Source organism: Rana temporaria, chromosome 8, assembly GCF_905171775.1.
Source record: "Rana temporaria chromosome 8, aRanTem1.1, whole genome shotgun sequence".
In the NCBI taxonomy this organism is placed as follows: Eukaryota; Metazoa; Chordata; class Amphibia; order Anura; family Ranidae; genus Rana; species Rana temporaria.
In genome coordinates, this window is record NC_053496.1 from 181783899 (window position 1) to 181805605 (window position 21707).

The following is a 21707-nucleotide window of genomic DNA, read 5'->3' on the forward strand; positions in this document are numbered from 1 at the left end:
CGAGCAAGCAAAGGTCTCCCCGGTGTGGACTCTCTGGTGCAGAACAAGTTCAGATTTCTTTTTGAACGTCTTCTCACATTCTGCACACGAAAAGGGACGCTCCACCATGTGGCTGCTCTGGTGTGTAAGCAGGTCTCCTTTCTGGGTGAAACTTTTCCCGCACTCCGAACAAGAATACGGCCGCACTCCGGTGTGAAGCCGCTCGTGCAGAATGAGACTGGCTTTCTGCGTGAAACTTTTCCCACAATCCAGACAGGAAAAAGGACGCTCGCCTGTGTGAGTTCTCTGGTGTCTAAGAAGGTCTCCTTTCCGAGTAAAACATTTCCCGCACTCTGAGCAAGAATAGGGCCTCACTCCAGTGTGAAAGCGTTCGTGCACTATGAGATTAGCTTTCTGTGTGAAGCATTTCCCGCACTCTGAGCACGAAAAAGGGCGCTCGCCTGTGTGACTTCTCTGGTGCCGAAGAAGGTCTCCTCTCCAAACGAAGCATTTTCCACATTGTGGGCAGCAAAAGGGCTTCTCCCCATTGAGGAGTTTGGAACGATAACCGCTTCCTTTTTTTCCGCCTCGATCTCCTGCATTATCAGTAGACAAGGTAAGATGTCCCTCTGAGGTGTTCCAGACATGGCATCCATCTGTTAGAAATTAATTATATTAAATGTAAATTACTTTTTCCTCTTTCACAGTCAAGAGTTACATGTGAAGGTCGTTTGTTGGGAACATGACGTTATATTGAGGAATGGAGATGGACCTTTCATATGGAACATTTAGCTGTGGAGTAGATACATCGACGATGTTGTTATGGTCATCCTCTAAGTCTCCTCAATTTTTTTCCTTACCGAACGCATTTGTTGGGAACATGACGTTATATTGAGGAATGGAGATGGACCTTTCATATGGTGTACAGTATCTCCTCCTCATTTGTTGGGGACATATTATATTGAGGAATGGAGATGGACCTTTCATATGGTGTACAGTATCTCCTCCTCATTTGTTGGGAACATGACGTTATATTGAGGAATGGAGATGGACCTTTCATATGATGTACAGTATCTCCTCCTCATTTGTTGGGAACATGACGTTATATTGAGGAATGGGGATGGACCCTTTATATGGAACATTTAGCTGTGGAGTAGATACATTGACGATGTTGTTATGGTCATCCTCTAAGTCTCTTCAATATTTTTCCTTACCGAACGCATTTGTTGGGGACATGAAATTACATTGAGGAATGGAGATGGACATTTAATCTGGTGTACAATATCTCCTCTATTTATAATCCAATCTCGGATTCTCCATCATCTTTCGTCACCCTGTATACTTTCAGGATTGCATATCGAAAATGTGAAAGGCTATTGTGTTACCTACCTGTGCGGATATCCTGAGAAGATTGCCTCTCTCCAATGGTCACTGTAGATACCTGATCATCTCTCACAGATGTCTCCTCTTCGTCATCTTTAACCTCAACCTTCATATAAATCAATTCTTCACTCTAAGCCAACAAGATGATAACAATTCTAAATGAGTGCCGATCACCGAAGAACACGCACAAGGATACAATCTAGTTACGTTTGGAGTCATCCATGAGTTCAAGACTCTCAGTCCCACCTACCTGATGATGGTGGGGGATGGTGTGACCTTCCTGTGGTGAATCCTGGGAATCCAGAGGACGGGGACATCTCTCTGGTGGGTTCCCATTACTGGATCCATCTGTAGGAAACACACACACTGACTGAATACATAGTTTCTATGTGTTTATCAGATGATGGGGGATCTAGGTGGATCCTCCGTACTGCTCTCTCCTTTACAATAAGTTCTAGATTTTTTTTATCTGAGGATGGGATGGTCTACAGATCATCAATCTTTATACCTGAACAGTTTCTGATTGTCTTGTTCATTACTCACCCTCGTTGATAAGTAGAGGAGGTTCCTCCTGTTTAGATGTTCCCATCATCCCAACTTCTGTCATAGACTGCTGATAATCCATCACGTACGTCTCTTCTTCCTCTTTAACCTCAACTTTTATATCCATTTGTTTGTCGTGCTAAACCAAGAAAAAAAAAAAAGAATACCTTTAAAATCTAGCCACTGAAAACATACCACCTCAAAGTCTAGTCACTTTTCAGACTTTGCATTTCAGACCCTCAAATCCACCAACCTGATGATGGTGGGGGATGGTCTTATCTTCCTGCGTGGAATTTTGGGAATACAGAGGACGGGGACATCTCTCTGGTGGGTTCCCATTACTGGATCCATCTGTAGGAAACACACACACTGACTGAATACATTGTTTCTATGTGTTTATCAGATGATGGGGGATCTAGGTGGAGCCTCCGTACTGCTCTCTCCTTTACAATAAAGTCTCCTCTTACCCGGTGATGTGAGGGGCGGCTGATTCTCCATCATGACGTCCTTGTAGAGATCCTTGTGTCCTTCTAAATACTCCCACTCCTCCATGGAGAAATAGACAGTGACATCCTGACACCTTATAGGAACCTGACACACACAATGATACAGTCACCATCCAGACACATCCCTTGTCTGTTACTGGATAATGTCCCAGAATTCCCGGCACCGCTCACCTCTCCTGTCAGCAGCTCCATCATCTTCTTGGTGACTTCTAGAAGCTTTTGGATATTTAGGGTTTCAGGTTTCAAATGGCATTGTGATAGAATGATAATGGGGCTCTGGCTTTTGCATAGCTGTGTGGACAGATCTGGAGATCCAGTTGTTGCCTTGTGTTTAATAGACTTCTTCATCACTACCGCACAGTCCTGTGTGATTCAACAAACATTACAAACCCACAATTCCTCCCCTTTATGGTCAAGTCTATCTATAAAAGAGATAAGGGCAATGTCATTTGACAGTCCCAGAATCCTCCTCACCTCTCTGATCAGAAGGTAGATGACCTCCAAAGACAACTTCAATATTTTCTCATTCAATTGAAATTCCTTTTTCAGATAACATAAAATCTGCAGATTCTCCATCATGACGTCCTTGTAGAGATCCTTGTGTCCTTCTAAATACTCCCACTCCTCCATGGAGAAATAGACAGTGACATCCTGACACCTTATAGGAACCTGACACACACAATGATACAGTCACCATCAAGACACATCCCTTGTCTGTTACTAGATAATGTCCCAGAATTCCCGGCACCGCTCACCTCTCCTGTCAGCAGCTCCATCATCTTCTTGGTGACTTCTAGAATCTTCTGCATGTTGTGTCTTTCTGAGGAGTTGAGTTGAGGCACCGTGACGGGACATAACCCATGGGGATGAATGCTGGTTGTTGCCTGCTCTCCAGAGGTTTTATTCACTACTTCATAGTTCTGAGTGCAAAATGAAAGTATAAATATATCATCACTATGTATATTCCCAGAATCCTCCTCACCTCTCCGGTCAGGTCTGTGTTTTTCTAATAGCGATAAGAGTGAAGTCATGTGACCTCCCAGAATCCTCCTGACCTCTCCGGTCAGGTCTGTGTTTTATTAAAGAGGAAGTAAACCCTGATGGGTTTTACTTTCTCTTTATTTCCCTGCAAAGGTAAAGCATAATGGGCTACTATGCATCGGATAGTAGCTCCATTATGTGTCACTTACTTGAAACCAAAGCCTGCAATGTCACAGCTGTCCCCTGTGCAGGAAGAGTCCCTTCTTCACCCCTCTTCCTTCTGGGGCCGCTGACTCTGGCAATGGCCGGAGTCACGTGACGTCACTCGTAGGCATGTGCGCGGGAGGCGCCAGTCACAGCATGACCCCTCCGTGCCCTTTCTAAAGTGTGCATGCGCCGAATACATCAGCACATGCGCAGAAGTAAACTGTGTAGGAGATATTTCCAGCACCTACAGGTAAGCCTTATTTTACTGAATTTACAACCACTTTAATAGAGATAAGAGTGATGTCATGTGACCTCCCAGAATCCTCCTCACCTCTCCGGTCAGGTCTGTGTTTTATTAATAGAGATAAGAGTGATGTCATGTGACCTCGCAGAATCCTCCTCCCCTCTCCGGTCAGGTCTGTATTTTATTAATAGAGATAAGTGTGATGTCATGTGACCTCCCAGAATCCTCCTCACCTCTCCGGTCAGCAGGTGGATTATCTCCAGGGTAAGCTCTAATATCCTCTTGGTCATGTGACTTTGGTCCTCATCCATCTTTGTAGATGTCGCTAATGATCTATACAGGACTTTCCTCTCTGTAGACAGATAATAAACAGTAGACTGGGATGAATCACGTCTGCATAAATCTCCTCCATAGTTCTGATATCTCAAAATGCTGGGAAAAAACTAAATTACCAGACCAAAAAAAAAAATACATAAAAACATTGGCTATTATTATGGCAGAGGCACAAATATAAAGTTAATGTGCTGAGTAAAGTTTCCATATAAAAAAAAAAGTATTTAACCTTTTTTACTCCAAGCAGGAAAGTGAAGAATATCCGAATTCAAAGACAACGACCAGGGGAAACGAATTCAGCCTAATACCATAACGAATAATCGCCAATCTTCTGAAATAACAAAGGAATAACAGAACTTTCCCGAAAATACAAATTGATTCGGAACAGCAAATACATACTCTCCCGAAAATAACGAATCATTCCGAAAATGAATTATTCTAACATAACGATTATAGCAAACCAAAATGATTTACTTAACAAATGAAACTGAAAGGAGACCAAATTTTCCCTCATGTACATCTCTACCAGTTAATTACAGCCTTGATTATAACATAGGCTCTTGGTTTTACGCACATACGGCACTTGACATCAAAAAAGATCGGAGTGGACTTCATTACAAGATATGCCAGAGGAGTAATTGGATTTGGTGCAGAATTCCAAACCCTCCTGTGCTTGGAAGTAGCACACCTCTCCCAATATTTGCATAATGTAATCCCATTTTATGTATTTTCCGTATAAACACTTTTATCTTCTCATCATATAGACTGATTTCCCCATTACATAGTCTCAACCCCAGCACAATCATTCATCATCGATGTATATATTAAAAAATATTTTACCTCCTCTACTGCCAGTTCCAGCAATGTCTCCTCTCTACTTCCTCCCGACTTACCTCTCACCCGGAACTTCCTGTCTGTGCCTGACATCACTTCCTGTCTTTGCCTGACATCACTTCCTGTCTGTGCTTACACTCTTTCATGTGGAGAATAAGAACACGGCAGCCTGGGTGGTTTTTCATTGGTTTGATTTCTTACATACATAGGCCCGGATTCACAGACATCGGCGCATATTTATGCCACCGTAGCGTATCTCTTTTACGCTACGCCGGCGCAGCGCACAGAGGCAAGCACTGGATTCACAAAGCACTTGCTCCCAATCGCTGTTAAAAATACGTTGGGTTTCCTCGGCGTAAGCCAGAGTAGGTGGAAGTGGGCGTGAGCCATGCTAATGAGGCGTGACCCCATGCAAATGATGGGCCAAGCGCCATAGAAGTACTTAAAATAAACGGCGCATGCGCAGTCCCTTGGCCGCATCCCAGTGCGCAAGCTCAGAATCACGTCGAGACAACTGCCTAAGATACGTCAAATCACTGCCTACGACGTGAACGTAACCTACGCCTAGTCATATTCACGTAGAACGTAAACGACAAAAGATACGACGGCTTGTGTTCCCTGGTCCATACCTTTGCATGAGTTGCGCCTCCTACATGGGGAATAACTTTACGCCGGACGTACGACTTACGCAAACCGCGTATATGATGCGCCAGACGCAACTACGTTTGTGAATTGGCGTATCTCCCTCATTTGCATATGTGCATAGAAAATCTATGGGAAGGGGGAAAATGCGCCCGGCGTAAATATGCGCCCACGATACGACGGCGTAGGCAAGTTATGTCAGTCGTAGGAAGCCTATTTTCAGGCGTATCTCAGGTTGTGGGCACGGCGCACAGATACGACGGCGCATAGTTACACTTACGCGGCGTATCTCGAGATACGTCGGCATAAGTGATTTGTGAATCCGGGCCATACTGTATGTAATTCTGTATCGGAATTAACTAGACAAATTGTTCCACCAACTAAGAAAGGCCATGCGCAACCGCCCACAGAATCGAGAAGGAGCTATGAATCTGTCAGTCCTTTCCATGTCTTGGTCAGATGAGGTTTCCCATGTTATACCTCCTGTGACTTGGGATTGTACAACCCTACAAAAAAACACGGCCATACCACTAATGCAGTAACAAACTGATCAACGATAATAAAAAAAAACAGCAGGAAAGTGTGGAAAAATATGGCCTTTTATTGGGGTTTAACTGTATGATAGCAGACCTTTTACCTTCAGGACCTATTCATGCAGTTGTGCACTGAATATAATGAGTGTAAAGCCTTGTGTAGCACCCACTACCATAGGTAGGTGCTATAGTGAGGTGTTTTTTTTTGTGTGGTAGCTGCCAGAGCAGGTAAATTTAGGCAGGCCTATGCTTCAGGCTAGGCCTGTTTGTTTTGATCTGGGGGCAGGGAGTGGTTAGTGTAGCAGTGGGTGTGACCACCTGTGCTTCAGTTCGGGAGCTCATGTGAGGAGCCCTGACCAATCCCGAATTGGAGTTGGCAGGGGGTAGGCCTCCCATATAATCTCAGGTCCAGCCCATTGGAGGGAAGTTATCGGCTGAGAGACGTGGAGAATGGAGTGCTAGATAGTAGCAGGGGCCCGGGTCACTGAGCATCAGAGCACTAGAAGTTCTAGAAGATGTTTATTCTATTTAGACTTGCCCTAAGCTACCATGTTAAAAAATGCTTCCTTGTGAAAGCAAGATTACTGATGCAATTCACGAGGACGCTTCCACTATCCTTGTCTAACAGTACATTCAACACTTTCCTCTTTTGAACCTGAAGAGATTTACAAACTTTTCATAGCTGGCCACCTAACCAGTTTTCCCCTGGATCCAGACCTGTTTAGTGTCCTCCACCCCTCTCTGCCAATCCCTCCACTGGCCTCCGCTCAGTGTCCTCCACCCCTCCTTGCCAATTCCCTCCACTGGCCTTGGCTCAGTGTCCACCAGATTTTCTCCTTTATTATAGTTTCCCTTATTTGTGTTCTCCACTCCTGTGTTGTTGGAGGATATATGGAGATCCACTTCTGCGCTATCAATTTTCGAGCCAGAAACAGGCATCTCGCTATTACACTATAGGTGTTTACTGATAGATTTGATTCATTCACAATATTTAGCAAACATATTCTTGGATCTAATACTAGTTTTATACCAAGTATATTATTTATATTTTGGATTATGTCCTCCCAATATCTTTGGAGTTTGGGACACCTCCAAAGCATATGTATAATATTAGCCTGAGCACCTTTACATCTAGGGCATAGGGTTGGATTCCCTTTGTTTTCCACTTAAATAATTTTTCCGGTGTATAGTATGACCTGTGTAAAATAAACAATTGTGTCAATTTTTGGGTCATGGAAAGTGAGACCTGTAGGATCGCAGAAAGAGCCTCCGCCCATTGTGCATCTGACAGTGAGCCAAAGTCTCGTGCCCATTGTATCCTGGCTGGAACCATTACATTTGCTTTGAACTTACTATTCAAAATCTCATAGACTTTTGATATTAAAGGGTTTGTAAAGGTACATTTTTTTCCCCCTAAATGGCTTCCTTTACCTTAGTGCTTTGAAATGTCTTTATTTCTTCTGAGAAATCTTCACTTCCTGTTCTTCTGTCTGTAACTCCACACAGTAATGCAAGGCTTTCTCCCTGGTGTGGAGTGTCGTGCTCGCCCCCTCCCTTGGACTACAGGAGAGTCAGGACGCTCTCTGCATTGCAAAGAGAGACAGGAGCTGTGTGCTAGTGGCCGTCCTGACTCTCAGACAGCTGTGAAAATGATTTTAGATTTCTCTACCAAAATAATTGCTGAACATATCTGAGACCTTTAGTTTGCCAGAGCTCAAACCCCTTTAATTTATGAATTTCTACATACCGTATATACTTGAGTATAAGCCAAGTTTTTCAGCACATTTTCTTGTGCTGAAAATGCCCTCCTCGACTTATGCCGCGTACACACCATCACTTAATGTGATGAAAAAAAAACGACGTTTTTAAAAACGTCACTTTAAATGACCGTGTGTGGGGGAAAACGTCGTTTTATGTCTTGTGAAAAACGACAAAAAAAATTGAAGCATGCTTCAATTTTATGTGTCGTTTTTTAAAACATCGTTTTTTACTTCACAGAAATTGACCGTGTGTAGCAAAAAACAACGTTTAAAACAACGTTTTTACACCCGCCCATGCCCAGAATAACAAGTTAGTTATGAAGCGAGCTTCAATGGAAAAACGTGCTGGAACGTAACCTCGCTTTGCTAGAGCATTGTGAAAAAACGATGGTGTGTAGGCAACTTCGTCTTTGAAAATTGAAGTTTCAAAAGCGTTGTTTTTTACTTCACAGAAAATGTCGTTTTTTTTCATCACATAAAGTGATGGTGTGTATGCGGCATTATACTCAAGTCACCATTTTGTGCCTGATCTCCTGGAATTTGGAGACCCGGTACTGTCCGGTCGTAAGTCCCCTGGACCCGAACCTTGGCACACTTGTAGCCCCATTTATCCTCTACAAGTGTGCAAAGTTTGTTGTCTTGGGAACCTACACCTGGGGAGCACCGATTTTTGAAAGCCAGGCACCCCTTCCATAGACTCCCATATTAAACGTCAGTCTAGTCATGGACACAGTGAGGCATGGGCACAGTGAGGCATGGGCACAGTGAGGCATGGACACAGTGAGGCATGGGCACATTGAGGCTTGCACATGGACACAGTGAGGCATGCAGATGGACACCCTAGGCTTATACTCGAGTCAATACATTTTCCCATTTTTTGTGGTAAAATTAGGTGCCTCGGCTTATATTCGGGTCGGCTTAGACTCGAGTATATACGGTAATTTCCATTATTCCAAATTGGAGCGTAAGAGGTATAACCTGTAATATTTGTAATATCTTTCATTTCCTGCCATACATTAGCGAATAATTTACCTGACACAAATCTTATATCTCTTTGCTAGGGATGAGCTTCATATTCGAGTCAAACTCACGTTTGACTTGAACATCGTATGTTCATCGTTCGTCGAATTACGAAAGTTTTGGGCCGTCAGCGCCAAATTCGAGTGGCGTTTCACGGCCCATAATTCACTGCAGCATCGCATTGAATTGCTGGCTGATGACCCACATGCTTGGCCAATCACAGCTTGCAAAAAACGGAGAGCCATAATTGGCCAAAGCCAGGGTGGCTTTGGCCAATTATGACTCAGGGGGTTTAGTACACGCCCCACACTATAAAAGGCCGCCTGCAGGTCTGCCTTGTGTAGTGTGTTGCGGTGGTTAAGAGAGAGAGCGTCATTTTTAGTAGGTAGATAGAGCAGGCAGGCAGGTAAGTCAGTTAAAGTTACAGTGTGTAGAGGATATATATGCATCCCAGGTGTTGTATATATATTTATACACTGTATAGTTTAGCTAGATCCGCTCTTCCTAATTTACTGACAGGCAGGCAGGTGATTGTGCTAGCTGCAGTATTCTCACGTGGTGTACTGCCTGTTGCCTCTGCAGTGTGCACCTAAAGCTACGCTGTGTGTGTACTGCCTGTGTCATCTGCAGTGTGCACTTAAAGCTATGTGGTGTGTACTGCCTGTGTCCTCTACAGTGTGCACCTAAAGCTACGTGGTGTGTGTACTTTCCGTGTCCTCTGCACATTGTGCACCTAACGTAAAGCTGGTGTTTCTCATATTTATTCCTAGAGTCAGGGATCTGCTCATAATAATACTACAGGCAGAGGATATTGCTGCAAGTACTTTCACGTGGTGTACTGTCTGTGTCCTCTGCAGTGTGCACCTAAAGCTACGTGGTGTGTGGACTGTCTGTCATCTGCAGTGTGCACCTAAAGCTACGTGGTGTGTACTGCCCGTGTCCTCTGCAGTGTGCACCTAAAGCTACGTGGTGTGTACTTTCCGTGTCCTCTGCACATTGTGCACCTAAAGCTACGTGGTGTGTACTTTCCCTGTCCTCTGCACATTGTGCACCTAACGTAAAGCTGGTGTTTCTCATATTTATTCCTAGAGTCAGGGATCTGCTCATATTAATACTACAGGCAGAGGATATTGCTGCAAGTACTTTCACGTGGTGTACTGTCTGTGTCCTCTGCAGTGTGCACCTAAAGCTACGTGATGTGTGTACTGACTGTGTCCTCTGCAGTGTGCACCTAAACCTACGTGGTGTGTGTACTGTCTGTGTCCTCTGCAGTGTGCACCTAAATGTACGTGGTGTGTGTACTGTCTGTGTCTGTGCTATTTTTCTCAATGATTTTCATCCATATTGCAGGGACCAGACATTACATTAAAGCCGCAAGCAGTTTTAAATGACTTTTTTCTTATAGTAATCTCATTTTGCGCAGGGACAGTTCTAAATATGTGCCACTTCAGAGGCATACTATAAACACCCAGCAGGTACGATATTTAAAGGGATTTTTCTTTTTTTTTTTTTTACTTTAAGCATCATTAAAATCACTGCTCCAGAAAAAACGACTGTTTTTAAAACTTTTTTTCCATTGATACATGCTCCCTGGGGCAAGACCCGAGTTCTCAAAGACGTTTTACGACAATAACTTGCATACTAGGCTTTAAAATGAGCACTTTTGAATTCGAACGTTCGAGTCCCATAGACGTCAATGGGGTTCTAAATGTTCGCACGAACGGTCTGTCCGTTCGAAGGTTCTGGTGCGAACCGAACGAGGGGGTGTTTGGCTCATCCCTACTCTTTGCATTATTTTTGCCCTTAATGTGGACAGCAATGTATATCCATTACCCATTGGCAGGAGTAATCTCTGTATGGGATCCTCTTCCACAACACCTGTTCAGCCACAAAACTGCTGTATTTGCACTTCCAAAAAATAATTATTTGGCTGCGGAATAGCAAGTCCCCCCTCATCTTTAGATAGCATTTAAGTTGTTAATTTTATCCGAGAGTGTTTTTTCCTCCAAATAAGTTCGCGAAAGAGAGATTCTATCCTGCGTAACCAGAGCATTGCTATCCACATCGTGGAATTATGAAAAATATACAATAACTGTGGGATCCAAATAATTTTTTATAAGGTTAGTTCTTCCAATAACAGTTAATGGAAGTTTGCACCAGCTCCGGCTTTTGGGCCAGATTCAGGTAGGGAGCGCGTAACTCTGTGCGGGCGTAGCGTATCCTATTTACTATACGCCTCCGCAACTTTGACAGGCAAGTGCATTATTCACAAAGCACTTGCTCCATAAGTTGCGTAGCGTAAATAGGCCGGCGTAAGCCCGCCTAATTCAAATGTGTAAGATGTGGGCGTGTTTTACGTAAAATCATCGTGACCCCACGTAAATTACGCTTTTTACGAACGGCGCATGCGCCGTCCGTGAAAGTAACCCAGTGCGCATGCTCCAAATTAACCCGCAAAAAGCCAATGCTTTTGACGTGAATGTAAATTACGCACAGCTCTATTTGCGAACGACTTACGCAAACGACGTAATCGATGGAAAATTCGACGCTGGCCTGACGTCCATACTTAACATTGGCCGCGCCTCATATAGCAGGGGTAACTTTACGCCGGAAAAAGCCTTACGTAAACGGCGTATCTGTACTGCGACGGCCGGGCGTACGTTCGTGAATAGGCATATCTAGCTGATTTACACATTCTAGGCGTAAATCAGCATACACGCCCCTAGCGGCCAGCGTAAATATGCAGTTAAGATACAACGGCATATGATACTTTTGCCGGTCGTATCTTAGCAACATTTAAGCGTATCTCAGTTTGAGCATACGCTTAAAGTTGCGACGGCGCGGATTTGGACATACGACGGCGTATCTACTGATACGCCCGTCGTAAGTCTTTCTGAATCTGGGCCTTTGTCTTTAAACCTAGATAATAATGGTCTGAGGTTCAAGTCTACATAATCCCCCGCATTTCGTGTTACCTCAGTTCCTAAATACTTGATTTTGTGATTCATTCTGATTTGTTTTGCGCAGTCTGGAAGGGAAATGTTGTCATTATGTATGGGCATTTAAAACCGTCTTCTCCCAATTGATGCAGAACCCTGAGATCTGTCCAAATGTAGATACAAGGGTCATAAGTTCCCCTAATGCCCTGTACACACGATCGGTTCGTCTGATGAAAACGAACCGATGGATTGTTTCAACAGATATCCGATGAAGCTGACTTTCATCAGTCTTGCCTATACACCATCGGTTAAAAATCTGACCGTGTCCAACGCGGTGACATAAAACACAACGACGTGCAGAGAAAAATGAAGTTCAATGCTTCCGAGCATGCGTCGACTTGATTCTGAGCATGCATGGATTTTTGACCGATGGATTTCCCCACAGACGATCATTTTTTTTCTATCGTTTTTTTAACCATACCAAAATTTTAAAACAGGTTCTATTTTTTTTCACCGATGGGGGAAAAAACCGATGGGGCCCACACACGATCGGTTCGTCCAATTAAAACGGTCCATCGGTCTGTTTTCATCAGACAAACCGATCGTGTGTACAGGGCATCAAGATTTTGTAGTGTCTCTCAGGAAGATGAGAGCGTCATCTGCGTATAAAGCTATTTTGTCCTCTTTTCCTGTGCGTCAAAATCCCTCTATCCCCTCAGAAATGTTATTTAATAGAAAAATATATATATATAGTTTATACTTGTAGCGCTCACCCCCGAAGGAGCCGCTGGTTATTGAATGGGATGGCAGATCTACCTCATGGCTCTTTCCGAATGTCTAGGAATGAATGATGCACACAGCAGCAGTAAAGGAATGTCCATGAATAAATGTATTTTTATGTGCTCTTTATTATGCAGCCGGGTAAAAACGGTTAACAGGTGATGAAAGGGATAGAGGTGAAAAAGGAGAACCGCAGATTCAGGCGTATTACTCGGAACAATCCTGTTCCCATGCGTAGCAACTTTTCTTACACCACTCCTGCCTGCGTGGGCTTAGCGTGCCCGGATAGGCCTCTCTCACTGACCTAGCAGCTGGAACACCGCTCGAATCTCTTCAGAACAAGGGGGAGATTCAGAAAGAGATACGACGGCGTATCTCCTGATACGCCGTCGTATCTCCGAGATCCGACGGTCGGATCTATGCGACTGATTCATAAGAATCAGTTACGCATAGATCTCCCTTAGATCCGACAGGTGTAAGTGACTTACACCGTCGGATCTTAGGCTGCAATCTCCCGCCGACCACTAGGTGGCGCTTCATTTTTTTACGCGACGAATATGCAAATTCCGATTTCCGCCGATTCAGAAACGAACGCCCGCCCGTAGTTTTTTTTTTAAGTCGTTTGCGTTCGGCTTTTTCCGGCGTATACTTACCCCTGCTATATGCGGCGTATCCAATGTTAAGTATGGCCATCGTTCCCGCGCCAAGTTTTGAATTTTTACGTCGTTTGTGTAAGTCGGTCACGAATACGGATGGACGTAATTTACGTTCACGCCGAAACCAATGACGTCCTAGCAACGTCATTGGGAGCAATGCACGCCGGGAAAATTCACGGATGGCGCATGCGCATTTAAATCGGCGCGGGGACGCGCCTGATTTAAATACTACACTCCCCCTAGCCGCGGAATTTGAATTCCGCCGGGGGAGTTACGATCCGCCGGCGCAAGTGTCGAGGTAAGTGCTTTCTGAATACTGCACTAGCCTCTCAAATTTGCTCCGGCGGATCGTAAATCAGATAGATTACGCGGATCTAAAGATCCGCTAATCTATCTGAATCTAGCCCAAGGTCTCTGCCACAGACTCTTTTAAATGAATGTCAGAATGGAACCTCTGCCACAGGCCCTTTTAGATGAATGTCAGAATACGGAGACAACCCTCCTAGGTAAAGTTACGCCTGGATCCTCTTTTTTTTTTAACGTCGCCACAGGTACCGACTGAAAGAAGAGTCAATCCTTCAGTGTCCGGTCACCTCGATCAACGGTGGTTCGTCAGAATCCTGTTGGACTGCTAGCCTCTCATTGGCGCTCCTCAGATGAACTCCCCACCGAACAGCTATACTCGCCTGGGATCCTCGAAGTAGGAACCCAGTCAACCACTGGGTCCCAGTCCTGCTCAAATGCTCCGGACCAACTTAGGCCCGAAACCAGGAACACTGCACAGTACACACACTCCGGCCAGGTAGGCCATAACGCCGGAGCGCCGTGATGTGGCCACCCTAAAGGTGGGTGCCACACCGGAAGAAGACCACACAAAATGGCGTCTGCTTCATAAGTACCCCCTCCCAGCATGCCCAGCGAGGCCCAAAACCTCCTGATTGGTCACTGGGAGAGAACACCCAAACCTCAGCTCCACTGCTGCCACCTACCGCACCGGGGTGGGAAAACACCCCAACACAACAGAATGAGCCCACAGCACAGCCAAGCTGAAACAGAGACCCTAATAAAATGGTTGCAATTTGCATCACCTGATTTTCCCTTAAATTTCAATAGCACCAGTTACATTGGAAGTAACCAGGCACTACATACTATAAAAAAATAAATTGCTGTGCACCGCTAAAGTATTCAGGTTTGACTTGAAAAAGAGGTGGCAATCCTACGTCGAGCCGTTGTCCGACAAAAATTTACTAGCCTGTCAGCCAACATTTGTCTATTGTCAAAAGAAGCATACTAATGGTCAGATTTTAGGACAACAGTCTGCCAACAGACAATCTCCTGCCAACAATCGTACCGTGTGTACGGGGCTTTAGTGTAGAAGCAGTTCCTATAGTTTCCACTGGGTGCTGATCTCAGGAAGTGATGTCACCTACAGACAGGAAGTTCCGGGTGAGAGGTGAGTTGGGAGGAAGTAGAGAGCAGACATTGCTGGAACTGGCAGCAGAGGAGGTAATAAGATCTTATTTTCTATTTACACCCAGTAACCCCCGTCATGTCCGTTCTCTTCCTCCATAGTCACTGTGACGTCTTTTATCTCCAGCAGATGCACATAAACACCCCCAGTATCATATAATAATTGTATTTGTTTTAATAGCTCTTCCATATGTCACAGGGCTGTACAGAGAACACAGAGCCAATCACATCAGTCTCTGTACCAGAGGAGCTTACACTCTAATGTCCCCTCCCCCACAGTCACACACTATTATTATACATTTATATAGCTCTGACATATACCGCAGTGCTGTACAGAGAACACTGACCAGAGAGGTGAGGAGGATTCTGAGAGGTTACATGACATCACTCTTATCTCTATTAAAGGGTCACTAAAGGAATTTTTTTTTTTAGCTGAAATGACTGTTTACAGGGCATAGAGACATAATAGTTAACTGATTCCTTTTAAAAATGATTAAAAATTGATAAAAAAACAATCATATAATGTGCCTGCAGTGTAGTTTCGTTTTTGCTGTTGTTTGCTGGTTCTCTGATGTACAGAGAGCCACTAGAGGGCAGTCAGCCAATAGAGAGCAGTGATACTTTGTCTAAAACTCCTCAGCACCAATCCAGTTTCGTTTTACACACAGTAATCACACCTCCTTGATTAGTGACCACCGTGAGAAATCTCCCAGTACTGTGGTTATCAGGAAACAGGCAACCAGGAAGTGTCCAAAACAGAGAGGATTTACAGCAACATCAGAGCAAAAACGAACAATGAGGACATGAAACCAGGACTGCAGCAAGGTAAAGGAAGCTATTTAGCTAAAAAAAAAAATTCCTTTAGTGACCCTTTAATAAAACACAGACCTGACCGGAGAGGTGAGGAGGATTCTGGGAGGTCACATGACATCACTCTTATCTCTATTAAAGCGGGAGTTCACCCAATGATGTTTTTTTTTTATCTTTTCCCCTTAGATGGATGCTCGTTTTGTCTAGGGGAATCGGCTAGTTGTTTTAAAATATGAGCCGTACTTACCGTTTTCGAGATGCATCTTCTCCGTCGCTTCCGGGTATGGGTCTTCGGGAGCGGGCGTTCCTTCTTGATTGACATTCTTCCGAGAGGCTTCCGATGGTCGCATCCATCGCGTCACTAGTAGCCGAAAGAAGCCGAACGTCGGTGCGGCTCTATACTGCGCCTGCGCACCGACGTTCGGCTTCTTTCGGAAAATCGTGACGCGATGGATGCGACTGTCGGAAGCCTCTCGGAAGACTGTCAATCAAAATAGGAACGCCCAGTCCCGCAGCCCATACCCGGAAGCGGCGGAGAAGATGCATCTCGTAAACGGGTAAGTACTGCACATATTTTAAAAGAACTAGCCGATTCCCCTAGACAAAACGAGCATCCATCTAAGGGGAAAAAGTGTTATGTGCGGGTGGACCTCCGCTTTAATAAAATACAGACCTGACCGGAGAGGTGAGGAGGATTCTGGGAGGTCACATGACATCACTCTTATCTCTATTAATAAAACACAGACCTGACCGGAGAGGTGAGGAGGATTCTGGGAGTCTAACATGATATCACTCTTATCTCTACTAATAAAACACAGACCTGACCGGAGAGGTGAGGAGGATTCTGGGATTGTGACTGTATCATTGTGTGTGTCAGGTTCCTATAAGGTGTCAGGATGTCACTGTCTATTTCTCCATGGAGGAGTGGGAGTATTTAGAAGGACACAAGGATCTCTACAAGGACGTCATGATGGAGAATCAGCCGCCCCTCACATCACCGGGTAAGAGGAGACTTTATTGTAAAGGAGAGAGCAGTACGGAGGCTCCACCTAGATCCCCCATCATCTGATAAACACATAGAAACAATGTATTCAGTCAGTGTGTGTGTTTCCTACAGATGGATCCAGTAATGGGAACCCACCAGAGAGATGTCCCCGTCCTCTGTATTCCCAGCTAACAGTGGGGCCCAAACTGTAGGGTGGTGCACATAATTGTAAAGGAAAGAGCAGTACGGAGGCGCCACCTAGATCCCCCATCATCTGATAAACACATAGAAACAATGTATTCAGTCAGTGTGTGTGTTTCCTACAGATGGATCCAGTAATGGGAACCCACCAGAGAGATGTCCCCGTCCTCTGTATTCCCGGGATTCCACACAGGAGGATCACACCATCCCCCACCATCATCAGGTAGATGTATGATGAACATGACCAACAAAGACATTCTGTTCTCCACCTTAGCTTGACAATTAACGTTCATATTTTGTTACAGAATGGTATTTTTAATATTATTGTAAAACAAGAGATAAAAGAGGAGTATGAGGAGGTTGGTGTGATGGAAAAACTTTCAGAAGGACCCATGGAAGCCTTGATAGAGTCACCCAGAAGCAGAAGTCCTTTTAATTTCCAGGACGGTTCACAGGAACATCATGAGGTTTGTTCAGACCTAAAGAAACCAAGACCATATTATCTCCTATTACTGTGCATGAGGCTCGTTTATGAGTCTTAATGCTTTTTTTTTTATCATTCCGTGAGTTTAGGATGACAAACCAATGGATCTGAAAGTTAAGGTCAAAGAGGAAGAAGAAGACGTCTATGTGATTGATCAGCAGTCTTCAGAGGAGGATGGGATGATGGTGACCGTCAAAGTGGAGGAACCGTTTCTAAACATCAGCTCAGGTAACTTTTCAGCCAATCTGGGCTTTCCAAACAGTTGCCATCTTTTCTTTTATGTGTCCTAAATGTTTTCATGTTCCCAACAAATGAGGAGGAGATACTGTACACCATATGAAAGATCCATCTCCATTCCTCAATATAATGTCATGTTCCCAACAAAGGAGGAGGAGATACTGTACACCATATGAAAGGTCCATCTCCATTCCTCAATATAACGTCATGTTCCCGACAAATGAGGAGGAGATACTGTACACCATATGAAAGGTCCATCTCCATTCCTCAATATAATGTCATGTTCCCAACAAATGAGGAGGAGATACTGTACACCATATGAAAGGTCCATCTCCATTCCTCAATATAACGTCATATTCCCAACAAATGAGGAGGAGATACTGTACACCATATGAAAGGCCCATCTCCATTCCTCAATATAACGTCATGTTCCCAACAAATGCGTTCAGTAAGGAAAAAAATTGAGGAGACTTAGAGGATGACCATAACAACATCATCGATGTATCTACTCCACAGCTAAATGTTCCATATAAAGGGTCCATCTTCATTCCTCAATATAGTTGTGTGAAATAATTGACAAATGTACAAGATGAACATACATGGCTCTCACAAAAGATGAAAATGTTTTAATGTGAAAACTTTCTTCCTCTACAGATGGACGTTATGTCCAGGACAACTCAGCTGACGATTATAATGAAGAAGACGATGAGGTCTCTCCAGAAGGAAACCCTGTTGCCCAAATGGGCCGACTCAGTCATGTTGATGTATTACTTAAACACGGGTGTTCTGAATGCGATAAAAGCTTTAGAAATAAGTCCGATCTTATTGTCCATCAGAGAATGCACACGGGCGAGCGTCCTTTTCTATGTGCACAGTGCGGGAAATGTTTCACATCCAAATCGCATCTGGCTAGGCACCAACGATATCACACCGGGCAGCGACCCTATTCATGCCCAGAGTGCGACAAATCTTTCAAAGAGAAGTCAGACCTGGTCCAACATCTGAGGAGCCACACGGGCGAAAAGCCTTATTTATGCACGGAGTGCGGCCAGTGCTTCACACGAAAGACATATCTAATGACGCATCTGAGGGGACACACCGGAGAGACTCCATTTTCTTGTCAGGATTGTGGAAAAGGATTTACGGCGAAAAGTACGCTCAACATGCACCGGCGAACGCACACGGGTGAAATGCCATATATGTGCATGGAGTGCGGGAGAAGCTTCAAGCAGAAAGGTAACCTGATCCATCACCGCCTAATCCATACTGGTGAGCGTCCGTTTCCTTGTCCGCAGTGCGGGAAAGACTTTCGTCTGAAGTCCGCCCTGGCCCTTCATCGCAAAATCCATGCTGCCGAGGAGATCTTTTCGTGCACCGAGTGCGAGCTGTCTTTCCCAACACAGTCACAGTTTGACATACACCTGAGAAGCCATTCCGGCGAGAAGACCTTCCCATGCTTAGAGTGCGGAAAACTGTTTATAACAAGGAAGAAGCTCCAGAGACACCAGAAGGCTCACACCGGGGAGAAGCCGTTCGCCTGCTTCGAGTGTGAGAAATCGTTCACCACAAAAACGCATCTCCTCAGGCACTTGAGGGTTCACACGGGCGAAAAGCCGTTCTCGTGCCCTGCCTGTGGCAGATTTTTTACCCAAAAGGAAAGCCTTAACAAGCATTTAAAACGCCGTGCTTGCGGGAAGCACATTGCTGCCTCAAGTGAGGGAAACCCTTTACATGGAGTAGCCGTGACGAACTAAGTCACATACTTGCTCCTTATCTCCTGGAGACATCAATGAGACATGCTTGGCATAGCTCCTGCCCCTTTCACTGGGGAATGGCATGGAGTGCCAACCCTACTGGTTCCATTTTCCATATTGAAAAATAAAATAAACATGAAACGGTAGCAGAGGATCCCCTATATAGTCACAGCATGTGTGTAGACCCAGGGGGGGTCCTGTCAGAGACTTTATCGTTGGCGTTTTTTGCTCCACTGTGGAACAGGTACATAGAGAAGTCGTAGGGGTACTTTTTTCAGACACAAACTCACAGTAGTCTGCACAGGGTCAGGCCTCTGTCTATTTATATTATATATATATATATACTACACAGTACTGTACATCAAATTATAGTGGACAAATTATGCACGCCAACCATAGCATGGAAAGAAACAAGACAAAAGAGGAGGAGAAAAGCCTTCCCAGACACAAGAAGAGAACCCTTCCAAAACGCAGAAGAAGATGTTCCCTCGAGGAGACAACAATGGGAGAAGAGGACCCTTTCTAAATACAAGTGGAAAAGAAAAGCCCAAATAAACATGAGAAGGGAAAAAGACCCTTCCCGAATACAACAGGAGAAATTAACCCTTCTCAAATTTTAGAGGAGAAGAGGACTCTTTCCATACTTGACTGGAGTAGAGGACCCTTCTCGAACTTGAGAGGACCCTTCCCAAACTTGGGAGGGGAGAAGACCCTTCTCCAACTTAAGAGGAGAAGATGACCTTTTAAAGTGGTCCTGAGAAGAGAAGAGGACCTTTTAAAGTGCCATCTTCTTAAGAGAAGATAGCACTTTATAACTTAAAGCGGAGTTCCGCCCACAATTTCACTTTTTAAATATAAATACCCCTGTAATACACAAGCTTAATGTATTCTAGTAAAGTTGGCCTGTAAACTAAGGTTCGTTTTGTTAGGTTGTTACAGCATTTAGACACTTTATAAAATAGAAATTGACTGGGGCCATCCTAAGTGTGGGCATCATGAAGCCAGACTGTATGACTTCCTGGATTTCAGCCTTCCAGATCTCGCACATGCTTAGTGCTGCACAAGCAGTGTCAGATCAGGTTTCAGCACCAAGTCACATGATTCTTTGAGACTGGGGAGTGCACAGACTCCTGGAAAGTTACACCCACTACATTCCCAGGAGTCTGTGCGGTGTAGGTTAGGAAGCATTAAGCACCTAGGTGCAGGAAGTGGGAAGATTAACTATTCTGCCTAGCAACAACACTTTGAAGGCATCTAAAAAAAAAAAAAAAAATTCGTAAAGGATTAATGACATTTTTTTAAAACTACTGATGTAATGTTATATTTATGGGTGGAACTCCACTTTAAGTAGAAGTGGACCCTTCCCAAACGTAAGAGGAGAAGAGGACTATTACCGAAATTGAGAGGAGAAGATCTTTCCCGAACTTGAGAGGAGAAGAGGGCTATTCCCAAACTTGAGAGGAGAAGATGACCCTTCCTGAACTTGAGAGGAGAAGAGGATTATTTTCGAACTTGAGAGGAGAAAAGGATCCTATTCAAATTTGAGAGAAGAAGAGGATCCTTTTCGAACTTGAAAGAAGAAAAGGGTCCTTCCCAAACTTGAAAGGAGACGAGGGCCCTTCCCAAACTTGAAAGGAGAAGAGGGCCCTTCCCAAACTTGAAAGGAGAAGAGGGCCCTTCCCAAACTTGAAAGGAGAAGTAGGCCCTTCCCAAACTTGAAAGGAGAAGAGGGCCCTTCCCAAACTTAAAAGGAAAAGAGGGCCCTTCACGAACTTGAAAGGAGAAGAGAACCCTTCCTGAACCAATAAGAAGAAGAGGACCCTTTCCGAACTTGAGAGGAGAAGATGTTCCTTCCTTACCTTATGAGGCAAACAGGACCCCTCCAGATTCCCAAGAAAAGAAAAGGAGCTTTGTCATTCGAAAGACGAGAAGAGGACAATTTACAAATCCAAGAATAAAAGTCCCTTCCAAACGCAAGAGAAAAAGCAGAGCCCTCTGAAACACAAGAGGAGAAGAGAACCCTTCTTGAACACAAGAGTAGAAGAGGACCTTTCTTGAACAATCTTACAATCTACAAGGTGGAGGAGATGTAGGAGAACGTAGTGGATATATCTGGAGTTCAGAGGCTACGTTTCTAGTGACTGTCCATAATGTATCTTAGGTCAGAACCACAACTACACAATTAAATATACCTCTTCATTCAACCCTACAACACTTCATAGATGGGTGACACCATTATTAAGAGCCCACAGCCTTTATCCTTTCCTCCTACAAGACTGGTCATTGTACTATGTGGGACCATCAGCCTGTGGTGATGGTCCTTTATGTTCTCTTCCATTTTTTATACTCAGCTAAAAGTCTCCTCCTCTGGCTTCTTATGCTGGCACATCTTCAGTGTCTGTGACGTTTTATTGGACATTACATTA

At 44.4% G+C, this 21707-nt stretch overlaps 2 protein-coding genes and 2 long non-coding RNA genes across 4 annotated transcripts in view; 1 reads left to right on the forward strand and 3 right to left on the reverse strand.

The window, feature by feature from the left end:
- LOC120910202 (gastrula zinc finger protein XlCGF26.1-like) overlaps window positions 1-21707 on the reverse strand; it is a 1148070-nt gene that overhangs the window by 467035 nt on the left and 659328 nt on the right. The window lies entirely within an intron of this gene.
- Window positions 1669-2400, reverse strand: LOC120910241. Its single transcript, XR_005741446.1, has 4 exons — window positions 2373-2400; window positions 2159-2256; window positions 1906-2044; window positions 1669-1710 (listed from the first exon to the last, which is right to left on the reverse strand). It is a non-coding gene; the product is annotated as an uncharacterized LOC120910241 (long non-coding RNA).
- Window positions 3171-5055, reverse strand: LOC120910265. The gene is made up of 4 exons (XR_005741470.1): window positions 5017-5055; window positions 4406-4507; window positions 4077-4195; window positions 3171-3331 (listed from the first exon to the last, which is right to left on the reverse strand). It is a non-coding gene; the product is annotated as an uncharacterized LOC120910265 (long non-coding RNA).
- On the forward strand, window positions 16998-20049 carry LOC120910124 (zinc finger protein OZF-like). The gene is made up of 4 exons (XM_040321997.1): window positions 16998-17029; window positions 17112-17273; window positions 17380-17518; window positions 18182-20049. The coding sequence occupies exons 2-4, from the start codon at window positions 17175-17177 to the stop codon at window positions 19279-19281; spliced, it is 1338 nt and encodes a 445-aa protein (XP_040177931.1). The 5' UTR covers window positions 16998-17029; window positions 17112-17174; the 3' UTR covers window positions 19282-20049.

Coding starts and splice junctions, on each gene's coding strand:
- LOC120910124 (XM_040321997.1), top strand. CDS start 17,175: ATGGAAAAACTTTCAGAAGGACCCATGGAAGCCTTGATAGAGTCACCC. Junction 17,274..17,379: donor GTTCACAGGAACATCATGAG/GTTTGTTCAGAC, acceptor CCGTGAGTTTAG/GATGACAAACCAATGGATCT. Junction 17,519..18,181: donor GTTTCTAAACATCAGCTCAG/GTAACTTTTCAG, acceptor CTTCCTCTACAG/ATGGACGTTATGTCCAGGAC.